Source organism: Condylura cristata, unplaced genomic scaffold (genome assembly GCF_000260355.1).
Source record: "Condylura cristata isolate star-nosed mole 26May11 unplaced genomic scaffold, ConCri1.0 scaffold00035, whole genome shotgun sequence".
NCBI lineage: Eukaryota > Metazoa > Chordata > Mammalia > Eulipotyphla > Talpidae > Condylura > Condylura cristata.
Window position 1 is genome coordinate 4,279,595 of NW_004567136.1, and position 20,863 is coordinate 4,300,457.

General features: G+C 48.2%; 1 protein-coding gene across 1 annotated transcript in view; it reads left to right on the forward strand.

Moving 5' to 3' along the window:
• Positions 1-20,863, forward strand: part of ATP10A (ATPase, class V, type 10A) — a 116,238-nt gene that overhangs the window by 87,197 nt on the left and 8,178 nt on the right. Inside the window, exons 8-16 of the mRNA XM_004692950.2 lie at positions 1,710-1,962; positions 5,054-5,271; positions 6,918-7,112; positions 7,896-8,475; positions 12,852-12,955; positions 13,047-13,173; positions 15,091-15,275; positions 16,291-16,615; positions 19,040-19,116. Coding sequence (XP_004693007.1) covers positions 1,710-1,962; positions 5,054-5,271; positions 6,918-7,112; positions 7,896-8,475; positions 12,852-12,955; positions 13,047-13,173; positions 15,091-15,275; positions 16,291-16,615; positions 19,040-19,116 — 2,064 coding nt within the window. The remainder of the gene's footprint in view (positions 1-1,709; positions 1,963-5,053; positions 5,272-6,917; positions 7,113-7,895; positions 8,476-12,851; positions 12,956-13,046; positions 13,174-15,090; positions 15,276-16,290; positions 16,616-19,039; positions 19,117-20,863) is intronic.

The following is a 20,863-nucleotide window of genomic DNA, read 5'->3' on the forward strand; positions in this document are numbered from 1 at the left end:
TTTTGTGGTTAAAAGAGAATGTGTATGCAAAACACATTTATTATTATTATTATTATTATTATTATTATTATTGTTACTAATTCACGTGCCTCCTCAACAACCCCCATCACTGAAAACCCATGCCCACAGGGGACCGCTGCTGTCTTTTATCACATGTGCTGTGTTCAACAAGAAACAGCCTCATTTGATTTCCCAAATGAGAGGGTTTTTTAAAAATTGTTTTTGTTATGGTAAAATACATTTAACATAAAAGTTACCTTCTTAACCTTTCAGTACGCAGTTACTGGTGTTAAGTACATGCACACTGTTGTACAAATCACTACCTTCTACCTCTATTCTGCCTGTATAATTCTTAGCATCTCATAAAGCTGAGATTCTATTTACCTCTCAAACCTAGTGTGGTTTTTAAAAATACCCAATGTGATCATTATTTCCCAATTGTTTCATGGAAGTTTTGATGGAAGAAGAGAGTGAGCTATTCTGATGGCTCCCCTGAGGATTTTCTTTATTTAAGGAAATCATTTAGCTGTTTTACTAATTATGTTTTCTGTATGTTTTTCCCACTTTTGTGAGATATAATTGATATAGTATTTGAGCATTACATGTGCAATGTAATGATTTTATATATGTATCCATTGCAAAATAAGTCTATCCACCAAAATAAGTCTAGTGAACTAACATCCATCACACCACATGGTTCCAATTTTTTTCTTGTGATAAGAACATTTAAGATCTGCTCTCCTAGAAGCTTTCAAATATACAATACAGTATTGTCAACCCTAGGGACCATGCCTCACACCCTGGGAATTCTTTTACTGCTGAGAATTTGTACCTCTGACCCTCTTCAAGCACTTTGCTCAGCCTCCAGCCCTGTCCCTAGAAACCACCATTCTGTTCTCTGTTTCTATGAATTTCCCACACCTACAAGGCTCTCCTTTTTCTTTGTCTTGGTTTATATCACCTGGCATTTTTTTCCTAAATGTAAATTGTGTTCTAGTCTTGAATTAATATCGCCATAGGTATTTCATTCACATAATTAAAGTTGTCAGAAAAACACAGTTTGTCTGGATATGTCCTTGACTCAGTTCAATATTGTTCCTCCATTAAAAAAAATATTAAACACTGATCTTACATTAATCAGTGTTATTCTTAAACGGTCAAGGTGTAACTGTGCACATTCCTCTCAGAGCCTTCTTCCTTTTGCTCTGTAGTATACAAGATCCCAGAAAACTGATCCCAGAAACTTCAACACAAAAGCAGCCTTGAAAAGACGGTCTCTTCTGAAGATGGGGTGTCTGTGGTTCAGGCAGGATCTGTCACCAACAGTGCCACTATGGTACGAGGTGACGTTGCTTGTGAGGGTCTGACTGTGCCATATGTTTTACTCTCTTTTCTCTTTCCTTTCCTAGCTTCTCTCAAGCACAACTTAGTCATATGAAAACGCTTGCTCCTATCCAGGCCGTGGTTACCCACATCCAGACACTGTAGTGGATTTCCGATCTGCAGTGGCACATAAGCTGCCCTAGTTTAAACTCTTTGCCAATATCCTAACACTTTTCCAATACTGATTCTAAACCAACCTGTTTAAGTCTTAAAGGTACAGTATAGTCCCTCTTTATTTGTGGTTGTAGTCATTTGTCACTTAAATGGATTGAACTCATGCCAGGCTCCCTGGCTGTCACTCATCCTGTGGGCTTTGTGTCTTCTAGGTTTTGATCCCAGTTTCCTTATATGTTTCCATTGAAATTGTCAAAGTATGCCAAGTGTACTTCATTAACCAGGACATCGAGCTGTACGACGAAGAAACAGACTCACAGCTGCAATGCCGAGCTCTGAATATCACAGAAGACCTAGGGCAGATACAGTATATCTTCTCAGATAAAACTGGAACTTTAACTGAGAATAAGATGGTTTTCCGAAGATGCACAGTGTCTGGCATAGAATATTCTCATGATGCAAATGGTGAGTTTAGGGTTGAGGGCTCCCCCTCTGGGTTGGAGCAGGGAACTCTGGGTCCAAAGCTGCCTGCAGGTGTGCACATCCATATGTATGCACAGGTACACAGGTGCATTCAGGTACAGAGGCACATGCAGGTACACAGGCACACACAGGTACACAGTTGCACACAGGTACATGCAGGCACACTGGTGCACACAGGTACATGGGTACACACAGGTACACAAGCACACATAAGTACACAGATATGCATGTGCACAGAGGTACACACAGATGCATGCAGGTATGTGGGCACACACAGATACACAGGTACTCACAGGTACACAGGCACATGCAAGTACACAGGCACACACAGGTGCACAGGTGCACACAGATACACAGGCACATACAGGTACATGCAGGTACACGGGCACACACAGCTACACAGGCACACACAGGTACACAGGTGCACACAGGTGCACACAGGTACGTGCAGGTACATGGGCACACAGGTACACGGGCACACACAGGTACATAGGTACAGGGGCACACACAGGTACGTGCAGGTACATGGGCACACACAGGGACACATGCATGGAAACTTCAGGGGTTCCTGATTTTCCAGGGAGAATAAGATATAGAAGTGCAGCTCTTGGGAGCCTGACACCTTCATAGAAAGGCACTTCTGCATGGCTGACAGCACCCTGCCCACTGCAACAACTCATGGAGTGGGCATCTGCTCAAGCATTGCTCATTTTCTGCCACACAAGCAGAACCAACCAGGGCATCAGCAATTCTTAGGCACCTGTCTCCCTGTTCTGCCACTCCAAGAGACAGAGAGGTTTCCTGATGTCCCCCGCTAGTCTTAGCCGAAAACTCTCAGGTCATTGGGTGATTCACACTGGTTTCTTCCCCCTTGGAAGTCCACATTCATGGAATTCATCTCAACTCCCCTTTCTTTGTCCACTGCTGCCTCTCCCCCCCCCCAAAAGCACGGGGTTGGGGGAGGGGTTGGCTCTGCTATATAAGCCCAGAGTGTCACTGGCATCACTCCCTCCCCAGCCAGGATAGTTGCTCTGGTCAAGATCTCCGCTCACATGCTGTTTCTGGGGTCATCACACGTCTACGATGGGGTACCTGCTCTGTAATCAGGACTCTTCCTTCTGGAACAGCATCCAAGAACATTAAAGAGACCCTGTAGTGGAAGCAGAAGCAAAAGCAGAACAGGGAAGTAACCTGTGGACAGCAGAAGGAAGCTGTTCTTTAGCAGCATTCGGTGAAGAGGATCAGCCGGAACCCTGAAACTGGGGAGGAGGAGTTTAATAGGACAAAAAAACAATTATGATTTCCACACGTCTTCCATGTACAATTAAAATCATAATATTAAACAGAAGGCACAGGGCTTTGTCCACTTCTTTTACTGTTTTACCAACCAAAGTAAGTGGTCAGTGACAGTAGTCCCTCGCCCGCCTGTCCCCAACCCTCCTTGTCCTCTTCCCATGGTTCGGCCACCTCACATGGAAGAACCAACCAGGGCATCAGCAGTTCTTAGGCACCTGTCTCCCTGTTGCTTCGCAGACAGCAGAACTCAGCCTGGTTGCAATGGAGTCGGAACCCAGGTCTGAAGTCAGGCCTGCAGCTGCCTTTGAAAGCTGGGCCTGAGACAGAATCCCAACTCAGATGACAATTGTGACCGTTGTCATGGGCTTACCCTAAAACCAAAGGGATCCACAGCCTCCAGAAGACACAGGCAAGCATTCCTGGGGGAGGCCAGTCACCTCCGTCAGTGACATGCGCCTGGGACAAGAGGCCCGGCTGGCATAAGCCAGAAAGAAAAGGAAAAATACCGGATGGCTTCACTTACAGGAGGAATGTAGGGGAACCAATGAAGGGAAACAAAATAATTACCATAAATCAAAAAACAAAATGAACAGGCAGCTATAAACCAGAGATATTCCGCAGGGGTGTAGGTGAGGGATCAGAATGGGAGGGAAAAGCTCAAGGGTCCATGATGATGGTGCAGGGGGACTGGTGGTGGGAATTTTACCCGGACAACACCTGAGAGGGGAAAACAGTGTACGAACAGAAGAACAACGTAAAGGGCATGGAAAATTTGAAAATCAATTAGTTAGTGAACAAAGGCAAAAAAGAAGAGAAAGCAAGTGCTTCTTCCAAAAGCCTGAACTAGGTGCAGGCCAGCCCTGCAGGGACCCGAGGCCGGTGCTCACTTTCTGGCGCTCCTGCTCAGTGCTTGAAGTTCTTAGTAGATGCGTGTCTTGGCTGAGTACTCTCGGGCGTGTCTCCCTGCGGAGCAAGCTGAACGGGCTGGCCAAAGCCAGGAGAACATGTTCAGAGCTATGGGTTAGCCGGACAGCTAGCTGGGCAGCAGCGCAGACGCGCCCCCTGTGACTCTCCTGGTGCCCATGTGGCCCCAGGAATTTTGCTCAGCGGCGCCCCCTGCAGGCTCCAGCCCAGCATCTTACTCAAGGGCTTGTGGGTTCCGACCCTGGCAGCCAGCGTCTACAGCAGGTGCCAGGGCGCCAGTTACAGCTCGCCACAGCCGGGCACCAGCTCCCTCTGAGCAAAGACTTGCAGTGGGACAGCACAGCCTGAAAACTGGGATGGCTGACCATGCAGATAGGTGCTGTTCTGGGCCCCAGTGATGCAGGCGCCCCTCGGGGCCCCAGGAAAGGACAAAGCCTGGAGCCCAGCTAGAGGGAGAACCACGCCTTCACCATCTCCCACTCCACTTCCTCTCATGCCCACCTGAGCACAGCGGCTGTATGTGAACCCAGCTCTGCCCTCCCCTGACTGGGGGGTGGCGTGATCACGTGCCATATGGACACTCTGGTATCACCTGAGTGCCACCTCCCCTCCCCGTGTCCTGTGGGCTTCCAGGCTTCTTCAGTTCTCTGAGACTCAATCTTCTCATCTGTGAAATGGGTGGAGACATCCCCTCGGCAGGTGGACTGAGGCTAGTGCTGTGAGAAAGCACTCCACCCACCCACCGCAGGGACCTGGCAGAGCCACTGTGCCATGGAGGGAGGGTGTGTGCACTCAAGTCACTAATGTCACCCAGCCTCCAGTGACGTGTCACCTGGTGTTCCTCTCTCCACAGCTTTGCGCCTGGCCAGGTACCAGGAGACCGACTCTGAAGAGGAGGAGGTGGTGCCCAAAGGGGGTTCGCTGCCCCACCTTGGCACCACGGGGCATGCACAGAACACCCGGGACATGCACAGGAGTCACAGCACCAAGTCACACCGGCGCATGAGCAGCCGGGCGGAGGCCAAGAGGGCCAGCATGCTGTCCAAACACACGGCCTTCAGCAGCCCCATGGTGAGCCTGCCGAGGCCCCGTGCGCAGGGCCTTGCCACCTGTCCCCCGCCCCTGTCCCTTGCCCTCTGTCCTCTGTGTTCAGCAGTGCAAAGCAGTTCTGCTCATCAGCCCCAGTTCTTCCAGCCAGCACCCTCTCCTCACACCCTGTGTCTTGGCCAGAACCCTGACATAGCCCTTTTCCGTGGTTTCCAAGGCTGGGGGCTGCTGGTGAGCCAGCAATTGGGTGACACATGAACTGAATAAATATCGGAGCAAGGTGACAACTATGAAAAAGCAAAGCCAAGTGAAAAAAAATAAAATGTTTTAGCTAGATGAGCCCACATCCTATTAAGCTTCTTTGTCTCTAGCCTTGTCAGCTGTCCAAACATTTGGTCAGGCAGGGAAATTTCCAGAAATTAGTGGCAGCCTCTAGAATATCCTTGTACAAATAAAATGTTTAAGAATTGAAAGGAATAATCCATTTTACTAACTTTATGGTGGCCTCATTCTTTCATATCTTTCAGAGCCCATTGAGAAGCTGCCGTTTAGACAGAGAATTAATGTCACTGATTGGGCTTTTATGCAGGGCGTGGGGAGGGGACTCTTAGCTTTCTGTGCACAGAAGTTTAGATGTTATTACTTCAGCAAAGCAATGTAGAAAATGTAGCCAGTGATCAAAGAATGGTCAAGTAAATTATGGTATATCCATTTGAAGCTGTTAAAATTATGTGGCCCTCCCTGGTGGCGCAGCGGGTTAAAGCACCGCATTGAGAATCTAAAGCCGCTTCCACATGAGTTCGATTCCCGCCTGCCCCGGAGGAGACCACACGGCGTGGCAGACCTCTCCTGACCCGCCCGCTGCTCCCCTCAGCAGTGTACTTCGTTGATCTGCCTGTTCTGTTCCCCGCTCTGTCTCTGGTGAAGCCTCTCACCGCCCCTGAGCCTCTGGCCTATACCCTGGTTCTGTATGCACAAATAAATAAATCTTTAAAAAAAAAAAAAAAATTATGTTTTCAAGTAACTCTTCAAGGTCTGGAAAAGGTCAGACAATATATTCCTGGGGGGGGAATGAAAACTGCCAATATATGTATTTGATTATATGAAATATAGATGTAGAGAAAAAAGACTGGAAGGAATTGTAGGGCATGTTTTTCCAAAAGTCTATATTACTATGAGGGGATATGATACAGATTTGTTAAATTTCCCCATCTTTAAGTTTTTGTGATTTTCACATTTTTGAGTTATTATATAAAATTTTATTATATAAAATTTCTTACATTATCGTAAGAACATGTATATATTATTACATATAAGTACATGCATCCCATTTCATATTTACTATATATTCCTATGTAATTTATATTACCACATATAATATATTCATATTTTAAGTTATCTAATACATAATCTTATACTATTAAAATTTAGATGTATCATTAAAAATAATGGATAATGTGCAACAATATGTTCTATATGTTCTAACACTGTTCTACACTATACATTATAATCATATATAAATATAATGGATGTATTATATTTCATAACTATATTTATATTTATATTCATGAGTATAATGGATAATTATAATATCATCAATCCAATCAGGAATCTTAAATAGATACTGCGACATAAGCTCAGCCCCCTGTTGGCCTCTGTCTCCTTCCCAGGAGAAGGACATCACGCCCGACCCGAAGCTGTACGACAAGGTGTCCGAGTGTGACCGGTGTCTGGCCATCTCAAAGCACCAGGAGCAGCCCCTGGCACACCTTTCACCAGAGCTGACCGACATTTTCGACTTCTTTATCGCACTCACCATCTGCAACACAGTGATTGTCTCGTCCCCAGAACAGCCCCAACAAAAGGCAAGTGCCCGAGGAGGGCGTGTCGGAGGGGCCAGCCCTGGCCTCATCCCCCTGCGGTCAGTCTCCCGGGAGGGTGGGGCCACTCTTTCCTGGGCACTCCTGTCCCGGCCTCTCCAGGGGCCCCGCAGCACCAGCTCTCGGGTTTCCCACGGGCAAGCCGGCTCCTTGCTGTGAGATGCCAGGCCAGGTGGCATGAGGCAGTGCCGGAGTGAGGCCAAGTGGGGGTGGACAGACACCCTTCCAGGCTGAACAGAGGGCAGCGAGCAGCTGGCCTGGGTGAGGTTGCCCTACTCAACCCATCCAGAGCCTCAGGGGCTCAGATTCACATGGAAGGAAGGACAGGATGGGCCAGGGGCCCAGACTCTGGGACAGGCTGCTGGGAGGTGAATCCTGTCCCCCCTACCCCACAGACCAAGCACTAGGCAAGCCAGTCCCCTCAGGTGCCTCGGAGCCCACCTGGAGTGAGGGGCAGTGGTAGGATTTTAAAGGCTCCGAGGAAACTATGGCACACAGTGAATGGATCTGATTCGAATGAGGGCTCGAATGCTGTCATCCCCGAAACATCATGCTACCTAAGGTGCTGGAAGCCACACACCCACCCGGTTGCTCTCTATTGGGGCTGACAATAAGGTTCTCTCTGGAGAGTGAGGTTTTAGGGGCGCTGGGATCCCTGTGACCAGGTGGGCCAGGGGCACACCCCGGCTGGGGAGCCTAGCTGAGGAGTGGCCGTCAGGCCGTGGCCCCGGGGGCCCACCTCACTGTCGCTGACTGCCTCTCCTGCAGGACAAGATGAGGTTTGAGCTGAAGTCGCCGGTGAAGACCATCGAAGACTTCCTGAAGAGGTTCTCGCCCAGCCGCCTGACCTCCAGCTGTGCCAGCATCAGCAACTTGGCCACCAAGTCCACGCACAAGTCGGGGTCCAGCATCCTGACTGCCCTGTCCAGTGACCCGGCGCTGTTCAGGCTGGAGGAAGGGCTGGAAGAGCCGGCCCCTGCTGTCTCCAGCAACGGCTGGAGGGACAACTGGGACCCCGAGCTCCCCGCCCAGGAGCCCGAGAAAACGAAAGAGCCGGTGAAGAAGCGCCTGGAGCTGTTCTACGAGGCCGAGAGCCCCGACGAGGCGGCGCTTGTGTATGCAGCCTGCGCCTACAGCTGCGCCCTCGTGGACCGGCAGCAGGACCAGGTGTCGGTGGAGATGCCGCGGCTGGGCCGGCTCACCTTCGAGCTCCTGCACACGCTGGGCTTCGACTCCATCCGCAAGAGGATGTCGGTGGTGATCCGGAACCCGCTCACCAACGAGATCGTCGTCTACACCAAAGGCGCCGACTCCGTGGTCATGGACCTCCTGCTGCCCTGCTCCTCAGGTAGCCCCCTCCCCGCCTCCGGGACGCACAGCCCCCTCCAGGTGGCAATTCTGCAGAGCAAAGCCCCGCCCCGAGTATCTTCCCCCCAGTAAAGTGACTTTCATAAATCTTTTTTTTTTTCTCTTATTACAAATTATTTTGAGATCATCTTGCTTAACCACACTGTCCATTTTAGGGCTATAGGTTCCAGTGTATGCTTCCAAACCACACCCCACACCGAAGCACCTCTGACCCTCCACCCTGGCCTACCCTAGTCCGTTGCCCCACCTCCCCACATTGCTCGCACCCCCCCCCCTTCTGGGCACCTCAGTTCTGCAGTCAGATTTCTAAGGTTTGCTGTTGTTTCACTGGCTGTTTCCAAGCAGTGCAGTTAGAGACCTGCTCTTGCCACCCGGTTCTTCCCTGGGGTCATTGAGAGCTGCCTTTGAGAATAACTGGAGCGTTGGGAGCCAGAGAACCTGGGAGGGTTGGGGCAGGGAGGTCAGGGAAGGGAGGACGGCAGTGCCTGAACGCCCCCCCAAACAGTGGGCTGCCATCCAGATCCAGCACCAGCATTTAAATGTAGACAAGGAAGTTTGGGGAGTTTGAGACTAGAAGTGTCCTCTTGCCCTAGGTTGTCCTGGACCTAGGGCAGCTGCAAAGCCCACGCCACAGTTTCTAGTCCACTTCTGAGGCTGTCTTAGACCACGGAGGGGGCACAGAGCCCACAAAGTGGGTCTGTGGCCTCTTGCCCATGGGATAATGCTACTTGTTTTTATGCTTTAGAGTTCCCTATAATGGTCGGGGTTGCAGAGGGGGAGGGGTGTGAAACCAAGGGTTTGGAAAGACGCGCACTTCTTTCCACATACAAATGCTTTTGGGACATGGCAGAGGAAGGGCCTGGGCCCCCACGAGTCAACCTGGTCACGCCTCCTTCCATGCTCAGGGCACAGTTCACCTGCAGGGGAAAGAAGTGTGTAGGTGAGGATGCCGCTGGCAGCTGGCAGGCCCCCACCCGGGCCACCACTTGTTACCCCTAGAGCTGCCGATTTCTCTAGTGTCCTGAAAACAGCTCTGTGTGGTTATTTTTGAGTAGGGGGTTCCGTACCCAGTGTTCCTACATCAGATCATGGCATCAGGGTTTTGAGAAGCGAAGTCAGATTTACTTCCAATGAGTTTGCAAGGACACAGGGCATTCATGTGAACCTCCCCTCTGGTTAAGATAGAAAGTGAAGTTGTACAGGTTTTGGGGACTGGAGTTGAGCAAAGGAGACATTGTATGGCTAAGGAGAGGGTTAGCGTTCTGCAGGGGCCCCTGTCTTTAGATAGCACCCTAAAGACACCATATCCACATCTCCCTGCTCCAACTGGCCTGGGGGCTCACTCAGAGGGAGTCAGTAAACCTTCCAGCTTGGCCTGTCTAAAAAAGCAAGTCTCAGAGAAAAGATTAGATAAGTTGCTCTTTTCCTCTCCTTTCTGCTTTGAGGGTCTAAAAGTAAATTAACCCTATACCTCTGGTTCATAACTTGCCTTAAAGCCCTGTGTGCCAGATATGCCTTTCCAGGGCTCTAGATGGAGCCAGGGAATACCTGATGTCTCAGCGTCTTCTGACCATAATGTCAGTGCTAGAACAGGACTCCTGACACCAAACTCAGGACCTTTCCATTGCAGTCAAAAAGGAAGGTAGCGCCTGTGTCCTCTCACTTCTCTCTTCACAGTGGAGGGACCAATGTCATAGCCCTGCACTTGGCCCCTTCCCACTTCCCTCTGGGGCAACAGAATACTGATTTCTATATTTTGTTTTGTAAAGCTCTACTTATTTATGCATAGAAGAACTGGGGTGTAGACCAGGGGTACAGGGTTGAGAGACAGAGTAAGGAGCCAAACTGACGGGTCTACTGAAATATTAAGGGGAGCAGCGGGCAAGGCAGGAGAAGTCTGCAGCACCATGTGGGTCACCACGCTGGTCACTGTCACCTCCCTGCTGCGGTGATAGTGTAACAGCACTGAGACTGAACCCCGGGCCACCAGAGCGCCCCACGACTGTGTTTGAATTCAGTCTTCCTCACTAGTTGTTGTTTTCAAACAATCAGAATCTGGAGTCATATTGTCATCACCTAGGAGTGTTATCACAACATCAGGGTAAACAGTCAACAAAATTAAAGAAGACTGGAGAGTCATCTTGTCAAAAATTTTAACTTCTTTAAGCACAGTTATCGAGGATAGTGTTTCTCATTTCCCCTCCCCCCCCTTCCCCCATTATTCCTTTTAAGGAGACTTTTTAAACATTTTTTTCTAATTGCTCCTCTGTGAAGTGTCCATGCCACAGATATTCTGTGTATCTGTCTGTGTACCCCATGTATGTCTGTGCTTTATATACAAAAAGGGTGGTTTGCCCCCAGGAGTCGAGTGTCAACCCCTTGAGGGGATGGAGGAGGGAGAGCTGTCTTCTCTGTGGAATATATGCTATCTAGAGTAAGTGTTTCTCCTGGGTCCATTTTATGCTAAAGCGACTTGGCTAGTAAACAACCTTCCGCATGCCAGGACCTCAGAGTGGCACACAGCGCTGTCAGATTTAGCAAACAAACTGTACTGAATATCCAGTTATTTTTCAGATGAACAGTGATTTTTAGTAGATGTGTGTCCTATGTGTATTCTATGGGCCTTGCATATTTTCTCTGGCAACACTACTAATATGGTATGTCCTGGGGATGGAAATTGTACTTTTTATTGAATATAATTTGTCATAACTGGAAAAAAATTCCATACAGTAGGCTGAACACAGGATGCCAGAGTCCTCTTAGTGAGGCTTTTGTTTCCAAGAGCTGCTTATTGGGGGGAGGAATACAAAACAGACAAAAATAGGACAAGGTTCTTAAAAATTTCGATGAGGTTCTTCTTCAGCTAGCAGCTAATTCTTAGGATTCTACATGAAAACAGTGTACTCTTGACAAGTAATGTGACTGCATGGGATAAATCCAGTGAGCAGATGTTTCCTGAATACTGCTGCGTGGAGGCTGGCGTAAATCACAGCGCAAGCATGCTCCTGACGTTCCTGCTTAGTGAACTGCAGCCGAAGTCTGGCCTCCTGTTCTAATGCAGGCAGCAGCTGAGGCAGAAAGGTGGCGGCCACTTATGCTTCAGTGGCCCTGAAATCCACTCACTTATAACATATACTTGCAATGCACAAACTCAAAGTGCTTTCTGCTTCCCACTCCTAGTTGTTGACCCAAGAAAATGGTGACATTAAGGAGGAGTGGGTCACCTTGCCATGGAGTCCACAGCTGGTGAAGCTCAAGACCAGCTCTTCCAGAGCTGGGTAATAGAGCAGAGTATGCTCCTCCTATGTGTCTATAGAAAACAGAGAAAGGAGTGGGTGTTTGGAGAATTCTTACTGCCTGACAGCTGATTTCTTAGCTTTAACAGAGTATGGTTTTAAAAATGCATAAGTTGGGCCCTCTCTGGTGGCACAGCAGGTTAAAGCATAGCACTAAGAATCTAAAGCCACTTCCGCATGAGTTCGATCCCCGCCCCGGAAGTGACCCACATGGCACTGCAGATCTCTCCTCACCCGTCCACTGTTCCCCTCAGCAGTGTACCTCATCAGGCGACTTGGTCTGCTCCCCATTCTGTCTTTGGTGAAGCCTCTCACTGCCCCTGCACCTCTGGCCTGTACCCCAGTTCTATATGCATAAATAAATAAATCTATTTTAAAAAATGCTTAAGTTAAAATTGACCATTTTAAGTCTACAGTTTAATAGTAGCAAATTCTCTCACTGGTCAACAACAGGGTTGCAGAACTTGCAAACCTGAAACTCTGTTCCCTGAACAACTTCCCTCCCCTGTTCCAAGCCCCTCACGGCCACCAGTCTACTTTCTGTCACTGTTAGCTTGACTACTTTGGAGACCTCAACTTCCTCCTATTTCCATGGGAAGCTAAAGTAGACACTGGTAGAGCTGAAGTTGCATACACAGAGTTATTTCTAAAGAGAAAGGACCAATGCTTTCACTCAGGTGTGAGAGATAGAGAAATAAAACAAAGCAGTTAATAGTAACTCTTAGATTCTGACAACATAATGGTGACCCCCCAGAGTGAGCTGGCCAGTAGAGGGGAGAAGTGGGGAGTAGCTCCAGACCTTTGGTAGTGGATTCCGTGTGGAATATACATGTACAGAGAGGTGTGCGGCCATAACCCACAACCTGCATAGTTTCATAAATCTACATGGTAAATCAGTAAAAAGTAAAAATAAATTCCAACAGTCACTCAGCTTTCCTCAAAAACTACAGAAGAGAGCGAGAAAGAGAACTGTGCACAGCTCCCTGGAGTTTCTAGACCAGCTCCGGGGCATCCGGTTGGTCTCTATCCTTGCTCATTGCCTTTCTGCTTCTTAACCTAGATGATGCCAGAGGGAGGCATCAAAAAAAAATCCGAAGCAAGACTCAAAATTACCTCAACATGTATGCGGTGGAGGGTCTGCGTACCTTGTGTATCGCCAAGAGGGTGAGTGGGTGTCGCCTCTGGGGCGTGGGGGCGGGGGAGTGCTGTCCACGGTGCAGCCCGCATGCAGAGCTCACCACTGTGTCTCTCGTAGGTTTTGAGCAAAGAAGAGTATGCCTACTGGCTGCAGAGCCATCTGGAAGCAGAGTCGTCCCTGGACAACCGCGAGGAGCTCCTCTTTCAGTCAGCCATTCGCCTGGAAACCAACCTGCAGCTGCTGGGTAAATATTAGGCTCTCGTGAGTGTGCTGCGTGGAGCAGGGTTGTTGGGAGACACAGGCAGCTTCTGCAGGAAGGTGCTTGCTGCAAACTCATTGCAGGAAGGGTAGCGTGCTGAGTTAGACCCCAAGCGCTGGAGCAGGAGCGGAGATTAGGAAGGTGACACAGGCACAGAAGGCTGGCCCTGCCCTCGGGCAACTCACCTCCCCTCTGTTGCTCTCCACACCTGTGCGGTGGGGCTATTTGCTGTGCTCACGTCCTAGGGATGCTGGGAAATGTTTTGCTTGGCTAATAGTAATCCATCAAGATAAATCATTAGAATGCTAATTACATAATCTTTGGGAGCCAACCAGGCCCTGGGAACTCACAGAAGCCATCATGGATGCTGGCCCAGCCCCCTCCCTCTTCCCCTGGAATGTCAGGGGAGATGTCACAGCAGAAGTGATAAAATGTTTAGGATGCGGTGAGAGATGTCAGCTCTGTTAGATGGCCAAGACAACAAAACAGAAGCTTGGGGCCAGAGCCAGAGGACTGGGCAAGGGGAGAACACCCTCTGGTGCCCAAGCTGAGGCTGGAGGACAACAGGGCTTCCCTCCTGAGCTGACCTGAAGCCCCACACCTCCGCCTGGCCCTTCCTGTGGGGCTTCCTGCTTTACAGCAGGGGGAAGCCTGGTGCGACATGTTCTCCTCCTTTCTGGTCCACTCCCAGGCTCCCACTTGTCCTCCAGGACATTCACCAGTTGGGAGGTAGGCCCGGATCCAACACACAGCACAGGTTTCATGAAATGAGAGCTGTCACTTGTCCATGAGGGAGGCCCTGGGGACAGGGTGATGTACTGGTTCCTGAGCTCAGGGCGGGGTGCACAGGTGTGTGATTTGTGAACATGTCTTGAAGGATACGTTTAACATATCCACCCTTTATACCTTCCTCCCCACACGGGCATCCTAGAAGTTGAACTGGGACCTATCTTAGTCATTTAAGGCTGCTCTAAGAAAATACCACAGACTTGTGGCTTCACCGACAGACATTTTTCTCACAGCTTGAGAGGCTGAAGTCTGAGATGAAGGTGTCACAAGCCTTGGTTCATGTGACACTCTCTCTTCCGGGTTTGCAGACCTTCTGTATCGATACGTGATAGAGAGGTCATCAATCTGTGTCTCCTCTCAGAAGATGCCAGTTCCACAACAAGGACTCCACCCCCCTGAAATAATGATCTCCCAAAGGACCCTCATCTAATATTATTGCCCTGGGATTGGGGTTTCAATATAGGATTTGAGAGTAGGGCGTATAACAGAGGCCTAAGCAATGAGAGGTGGCATCAATAAGGAGAGAACATTAAGAACAGGAAAAAACTGATGCTCACCTGGCGACTACATGTCCGCATTGAGCATTACATTTTCCTCACTATACTAAGATTTATAAGAGAAAAGCCACCCCTTATTCATTATGTCTGTGGGAAACTATTTTCAGGGTAATGTTTTCTTGAAATGAGAGCCTGTCTCATCCGTTTGGACAGCAAACAGTGAGCCCTGTTGAGAGTAAATATTTTATTTGACACTCACCGGGAACTCTATGGATGGATGGTTTTAAGACCTTTTCATCCCTCAGAATGTGGTCATTCCCACCTCCTTACAAGCTTGTTACAAGTTTTCCAAGAAGTTATGTTAGCTGTGTGTTCCTCAGAAGAATTTGAAATGCTTGTTGTTGGCATAAAAGACTATGTTTGCTGACTCCAAGTTACCCCTATTCTGTGCTCATGTGCTGAGTCTAGAGAGCTATTGAACGCATCCTTCCTGTTCAGAAATGGGACAGACCCAAGCAGCAGGTAGATCCCAGGCCATGTCGGTACCTGTCTGCGGTGTGTTGGGGTGTGGGGGCGGGTGAGGAAGGGGCTCACCAGCTGCTATTCATTTGACCAGGCGCCACAGGCATTGAAGACCGCTTGCAGGACGGAGTCCCTGAAACCATTGCTAAGTTGCGCCAAGCAGGCCTGCAGATCTGGGTTCTCACAGGTGACAAGCAGGAAACAGCCCTTAATATCGCCTATGCCTGCAAGCTGCTGGACCACGAGGATGAAGTCATCACTCTGAATGCCGAATCCCAGGTAGGCAGGCTTCAATGAGGCCTTGCTCGTCTACCAGGGACAGGCCCACGCCAGGTCTGTTTCTAAATTGTATGTTGTATGTGTCTATCTCTTCACCAAGACCTTGCTATCTTGATTATTATGGTTTTATTTGTATGTATTCAAGTTAGTGGTGCTTTCTTGAAATTCCAAGTGTTTGTAAATTTTCCTGTTGCCTTTCTATGACTTTTTTCTGGTATAGTTATGGTCATAGGATATGCCATAACTTTTTATGATATCAGTTATTTTAAAATTGTCTAAGCTTTATAACAACTCGGAGTTGTAGTCTATCTGGGTGAACATTTCATTGAATAAGACGTGTATTCAGTTGTGTTCCTGATCAATTTGATCCCATCGGTAGATGGATTCTTATATGATGGGGGTCAGCAAACTGTAGCCCCTGACCCCAGTTGAACCCATCATCTATTTCTATATTAAAGTTTTACTCAAACACACCCTCGCCCATGTTTTTCGCTAAGTCTTTGGCTCTTCTCACGCTATAAAGGCAGGTTGAGTTGGAGAGGAACACAATCCATCCCAACTTCAGCCCTGTAGGCTGGGCGGTAGAGTTTACAGAAGCCCATGCTTTTCTGTGTGGAGAATCATGCTTTTTATCTTAGCTCCTGGAGTTAAGGAGGAGCCCTATATCCCCCCCCAAAAAAAAAATAAGCAGAAGGCTGTAAATCAGAGACATTTTGCAGAGAAAGGGGGGAGGGAGAAGATAGAAACACAGGTAGGAAGAAGATAAGGGACTGAAATGATGGTGCACGAGTGCATGAATCGGTGGTGGAAATGCTCTGGAGACTACATCTGATCTAAAACATAGGTAAATAAAGAAAGTATATTAAAAAAAGGAGAAGGAGGAGGAGGAGGAACCCTTCTGAGCAGAGCCTGCAGCCTGGTGCCCCAGAGCCTGTCAGTCCCAGATGAGGTAAGGAGGGGTGTCTGGCCTGTAGTGGGGCCAAGTCAACCACAGCATCACCCCTGTTCCCTCCAGGAGGCATGTGCGGCCCTGCTGGACCAGTGCCTACATTACGTGCAGTCCAGAAACCACCACGCCCTCGAGAAGACCACCGGAAATGTGAGCGTGGGCTTCTCCCCAGTCTGTCCAAATGCTGCCTCTGCGTCCTCTGGCCCCAGCCCCAGCCTTGTGATTGATGGAAGAAGTCTGGCCTACGCTCTTGAGAAAAACCTGGAGGACAAATTTCTCTTCTTGGCCAAGCAGTGCCGGTCAGTCCTTTGCTGCCGCTCGACACCCTTACAGAAGAGCATGGTGGTGAAACTGGTCCGGAGCAAGCTCAAGGCCATGACCTTGGCCATAGGCAAGTATCCAGTCCACTCCCCACCCCAGCCCCCAGCAGCCTTTTATAAATGAGAAACCCCCTCAGCTCCACACATGCTGAGTTTCCAATCCTTCCCATGCAACAGCGTAAAAAGGGAAATCTTTCCTTCACTCTGTCTACTTAAATAAATAAATAATTTGAAAACACCACATGCTATAAAACTGCCTGTTCCAAATATAAAGCTTAGACCTGAAAGCCAAAAGTTATAGTAGCAACACTTAGAGCTACTTATTAGGAGACCAATAATACCATTTGGGTTTAAAATATAGCTTACATTATTTCCCGAGGAAAGTAGACTACCCAGGCAGTTATAGCCACAGCAAGGAGATCCTGCACACCCAGCATTAGCCAGGGCCACCTGAGGACAAAGGTCCTTGGCAGGTGCCTCTGGTAATTGTGAGCCTCCTGGGGGAGAGGTGTAAACAATGCCCCAGGAACCTAGAAACTCGGTGGTGATCAGAAGTCCCATTGCCTTTTGTCAGCTGAACTCTACAAATTGTTGCAAGGACCTAATTGAATCCTCTTGAAATATGAATAGTTGCTAAATGCTACATCATTTCCTTAAGGACAGTGTGTCTAATGGTCTAATTTTCCTTGGGAATTGACAGCCTGGAGTGCCTTCTCTGCTCCTCCTGTGCCTCTTGGCACTCATTTGTCATCCCCACCCACCTCCGTTCTGGTCCATTCTCCAACCAGGTCAGGGTCTCATCAGTGCCACCTGCCGGTGAGGGGCAGAAACAACTGCAATATAGTCTTGGCAAAGGATCCTGGTGATCACTAGATATCAAGCAGTTGGGTCTACCGGCATATAGAATCCATATGAGGTGAGATTTGGCTCTGAAATAAAGTATTCTCACCAAGAAATAATAATTACAGCCTTTTCTGCCCAAGGTCTGACAGCCCCTCCTTGATACAGGCATCAAGGCTCAGGTGCAAGTGGATACAGCATGTACCTGAGCCCAGGTGGGGGCCTTAATGTGGTGGTTGTAGAGGTGGTCCTGCACATCCTCGGGGTCCTGGTAACTGGGAAGGGGAGTGAGATGGACACAGATGTGAGCAAACGAGTGTTCAGCAGGACCCCCTAGTGCAGGCTGAGGAAGGGAAGGCATCTCCTCTCGGGATGGGAGTTCCTCTTGACTATGTGGGTGGCCACTGCTGCCACTGCCTGTAGTGGCCTGCAGTCATCCCTGAGAAAGTGTTGGAGAAGGAGCTGAGGTGTCTGCACCCCCAGTCCTACTCTTACTCCTCTGAGCTCCTGTCCTCAATGGTAATATGAAGACAGTGCCCCCCGCAAGAATTGAATAGATCATGAATAATAAACCACATTTTCACAGTGCAAAATCGACGCCAGACTCAGCCACTGAACTGCTGATGTGTGGTATTCACTTAAGAGACTGGAAATAAAGCCACCATTGGTTAGAAAGAAATGAACAAAACAAAATAGAATCTCAAAAAGGGAAAGAAAAAGTAATGACCCACCAGAATTTTAGCTCATCTCTTTGACCATGAATTAAAATAGTGATTTGACCTAGTCCTGGGTGTATAATACAGAGAACACTATTGCATACTGTATTTCATTTTGAATGGAACATTCTGGGAAAAGCTGCAGAGATTGCTATTATTTCATAGAACTTCAACTCAATGGATATTGACAGATCACTCGTGGTTGGCTCAGGACAGTCAAGAGGAAACTACTCACAGGGGAGACAGCACACAGTCACATCACATTCATACACTCCCAGGCCTCTCTGTAGGTCTGCACTTTGGCAGCCTGGGATGTACTGCAAGATTTTGGCTGTTCTGCTGCCTGGTTCTGAGAATGTCACCATCACTGAGTGATAGTGACTTTAAGTCTTGTCTGTCCCCAAAGGCATCAGGAACTGCAACCTGGGTTCCTATACATTTCATCACACCAGCCCCTCAGAGAGCCCAAAGGTGAACATAATAGCTAACATACAGCTAGCTGGTCATCCAAGTGCAAAAAGACCTCAACCGTTTGCTGTGTGGTTTAGTTTAGAAATAACAGCTCAATGCGTATGAATTGAAATAGACTTGCCTGGAATGCTATAAATGTAGTAGACAACTGGAGTAATTCAATAAATAGCAGGATGATAATGATAGCATCTCTGGCAGATACCGAGTTGGGGGCTCTATTCACTCAGAAGGGTAGCTTGGTGCTGGCTGCTCTCCAGAGCATCTCTAGGTGTGAGTTCTAAACCTCGCACCAAGCGTATCCCGATGGCTGACCTCAGCTCCCGCAGGGAGGACGCTGCACTCCCGGTCCCTCCTCCCCATGATCCTTCCACAGGACTCAGTCCAGTGGGGACTCCATGAAGAGCCCTCCGGCCAGTTTGATTCTGTGCATCTCAACTCAAAGACTCTTCCTGTCTGTGCTGTTTCTAGGAGACGGAGCCAATGATGTCAGCATGATCCAGGTGGCAGATGTTGGTGTGGGCATCTCAGGCCAAGAGGGCATGCAGGTAAAGACTCATCATTGCTGTCCTGTGTGACCACGGATTCCCCCCCCCCCCGACTCCTGTTCCTTCAGACCTCCCTGTGAGCTCTGTCCCAAAAGGCATAAGAAGCTGTCTTTGATACAACTTGTTTGCCTTCTGCTAAGCCAGTAGTTGAAGACAAAAAGCGGAAGGTTCCACTTCATATTTGTGAAGACACATATCTACCTGTACTACAATTTGTTTTGTGAAATCAGTAGAGCAGAGAGAGTCAGGGCGAGTCATCAGAACCTTCTCTCTTGTCATTTATGGCTCATCCTTGGAAGGCACTTTTTGCTATTCTGAACACTAATGACACCATTTGAAAACCTGCCTTCATGGTTGTACTGTTGGAAACTATATCACTATGAAAAGGGAATAGTGTCACATGAAAATTCATCTCTGCATTTTCCATTTGTCACTCTGTTAGTTCTCAGTATGTGATCCTGAGTCACTGAAGAAATGAGTTCACTGAAAATAATTTCTTTTGGAAATAGTATTGCAATATTTCCAACATTTGATTAACTTTGATAGGGACATATTTTAACTTGGTAGAGACTTTGAGGAACAGTCAACCCAGTGTTCTTCTTTTGAAAATCAGGGTGCGGAACAGCATGTAGTCATGGGTTGGTTCATCCAAACAGTGGTCTTTTATTGAGCATTTATATGTGCCAGGCTTCTGGAGAAGACTGAGCTACTACCACTCCCAAGAACATCTATAATTTGGGCAATGGGAAAGGCCAACTTATAAGGCACATGTGAAGACACAGCTTTGAGCAGGTCAGATGTTGCTGGATGCTTCTGTATATATCTACAGTCACATTACAGATTGAGGACACATGGAAGATGGAGATAAGATTTGATCCAATTTCTTACTGTTCTGAGTGCTCAGGTTATCCAGGTGGATGTTTCCATTTGCATTTTTGGTCAGTTCAGTACACAAAGAGACACTGTGGTGAGGCCATGGAGAAGCCTCTGCGCAGGATGTTCTGACAGCAGGGAAAGGAGGAATCCAAACTGAGTCACTATTGATCATTGAGCATGCTTGGAGCTCTCCAGATCATCCAAGTTGGGAAGGCTGTTCCTGGCAGGGAACTAGAGGAGGCAACTGAGATTCTGAGTGTACCGAGAAGCTTGATCTTGGAGAAGTCAGCTGGTCTACCATGTTTATCCGGCAGCCCCATGGCCAAGAATGATGGAGACCCTGTTGCACAGGGTCATCATGACATCTTCTGTTCAGGGAATTCAGGAAGGTGTGTGTTTTAAACGTATACAATTAATCATAATTGCTGTGTGTGCTATGGAAGAGAAAAATAGCTTCTCTGCTGAGTTTTTCCCAGGATGATCCAACCTAGATGAAGAGTTTGGGTAGGCCACCTTCTCAGAGGGACTGTAGTAGGCTCAGGTCCCAGATTTTGAAGGAGAAAAGAGTGGAAAGGAGAGGCTGGAAAAATAGGTAGAAGCTTTCAAGGACTACGGCAAAAAAACAGAAGTTAAGTCATCTCATTAACTTCTTAACAACCTCACTTTAAGTTTTCAGACTGTTGAAGACAGGGACAAGGTCTGACAGTATTGTGTCTCCAAGGCTGTGTCTGGCACTGGAAGGGGATTAATAACTGATATTTGAGAGGCTGAATAATGGAGTACAATCAGAGGATATTGAAGAGCACACAAAGCTTTTAAAACCCCTATAAGATGGAAGGGAGAGGTAGAAGGAGCAGTATTTGCTTTGAAA